The sequence below is a fragment of the Sinocyclocheilus grahami genome, unplaced genomic scaffold, assembly GCF_001515645.1.
Source record: "Sinocyclocheilus grahami isolate Dianchi unplaced genomic scaffold, SAMN03320097.WGS_v1.1 scaffold661.1, whole genome shotgun sequence".
Classification (NCBI taxonomy): domain Eukaryota; kingdom Metazoa; phylum Chordata; class Actinopteri; order Cypriniformes; family Cyprinidae; genus Sinocyclocheilus; species Sinocyclocheilus grahami.
This window is the reverse complement of record NW_015505840.1, coordinates 212,365-213,569: the sequence shown is the minus strand read 5'-3', so window position 1 is coordinate 213,569 and position 1,205 is coordinate 212,365. Positions and strand designations below refer to the sequence as shown.

The window sequence follows — 1,205 nt, the reverse complement described above, 5'->3', positions numbered from 1 at the left end:
TATATATATATATATATATATATATATATATATATACAGAGTTGGACAAAATAAAGTAAACACCTGGGAAATAGGCAATATTTCTTTATTAAGTTGTTTTACCACCTTTTGCTTTTAAAATTTTGCCACACCTGCCAATGGCCAGTGACTTTAAAATTTACCAGCCATATTTTTTTTTTACTGGGCATGAAACTCTATGTGCATTATTAAAAAAAATAATAGGCAGAACAAATTGGGGAAACACATCTAATTGTATTTTTTTATTTTTTATTATTATGATTTTTTATTTTTTTTTAGTAGTAGTAGTAGTAGTAAGTAGTATTTAATCAAATGATAGAAATTAAATAATTAAAAAATATCACTGCAATACAATTGAACTGTAAAGTATTTCATAATACTTTTAATTTGTATAATATTAGTTATAATAATTTTATATAACAACAGTAAATTTACAATACAAATATTTATGGTTGTTGTTTTTCTTTGCTTTCAATCATTAAACCATAGAGCTTTTATTTTGGAGGAAAACCAGAGGGAAACTTCTATTTTGAAATGTTTCTCTTTGTTGACAACATTTATAAATGCTTCTTATTACAATTCTGGAAAGATGTTCATTTTCAAATGCACATTATAAGCGACTCGCAGAGCTGGAGTTCATGTGGAGCTGCATTTAACACTTTAACAAAATGTAACAAAAAATTGCGGTGTTTGGGTAAAAGACACAAGTTGAAAAGAAACTAGAGTTTTCCCCCATCCTAAATGACTCACAAGAACAATCACGACTAAAGCAACTTTGATTCTTGTCAGGGTGTCGTTATTCAGGTCTGATGTGTTCTTTCCTCTTTCAGAAGAATGACGGCCGCTTCACCGTTATTCAGCTGGTGGGCATCCTGAGAGGGATCGCGTCCGGAATGAAGTATCTATCCGACATGAGTTACGTTCACAGGGATCTGGCAGCACGGAACATCCTAGTGAACAGCAACCTAGTGTGCAAAGTCTCCGATTTTGGGATGTCCAGAGTGCTTGAAGACGAGCCAGAAGGAGCGTATACTACCAGGGTAAGAGTGTGTCTATGTTTTTACATTAATTCATACACAATTTTACATTCATATTATCATAAATACAATCAAGTAATTAATATTTCAGACATATTATGGCTAGTTCATTTATTTTTGCTCCACCAATGAAACAGAACAGTTCAATGT

The 1,205-nt window shown here is 31.6% G+C and overlaps 1 protein-coding gene across 1 annotated transcript in view; it reads left to right on the top strand.

Annotated features, from left to right (window-relative positions):
* Nucleotides 1–1,205, top strand: part of LOC107558826 (ephrin type-A receptor 4-like) — a 47,517-nt gene that overhangs the window by 37,508 nt on the left and 8,804 nt on the right. Inside the window, exon 13 of the mRNA XM_016242510.1 lies at nt 849–1,058. Coding sequence (XP_016097996.1) covers nt 849–1,058 — 210 coding nt within the window. The remainder of the gene's footprint in view (nt 1–848; nt 1,059–1,205) is intronic.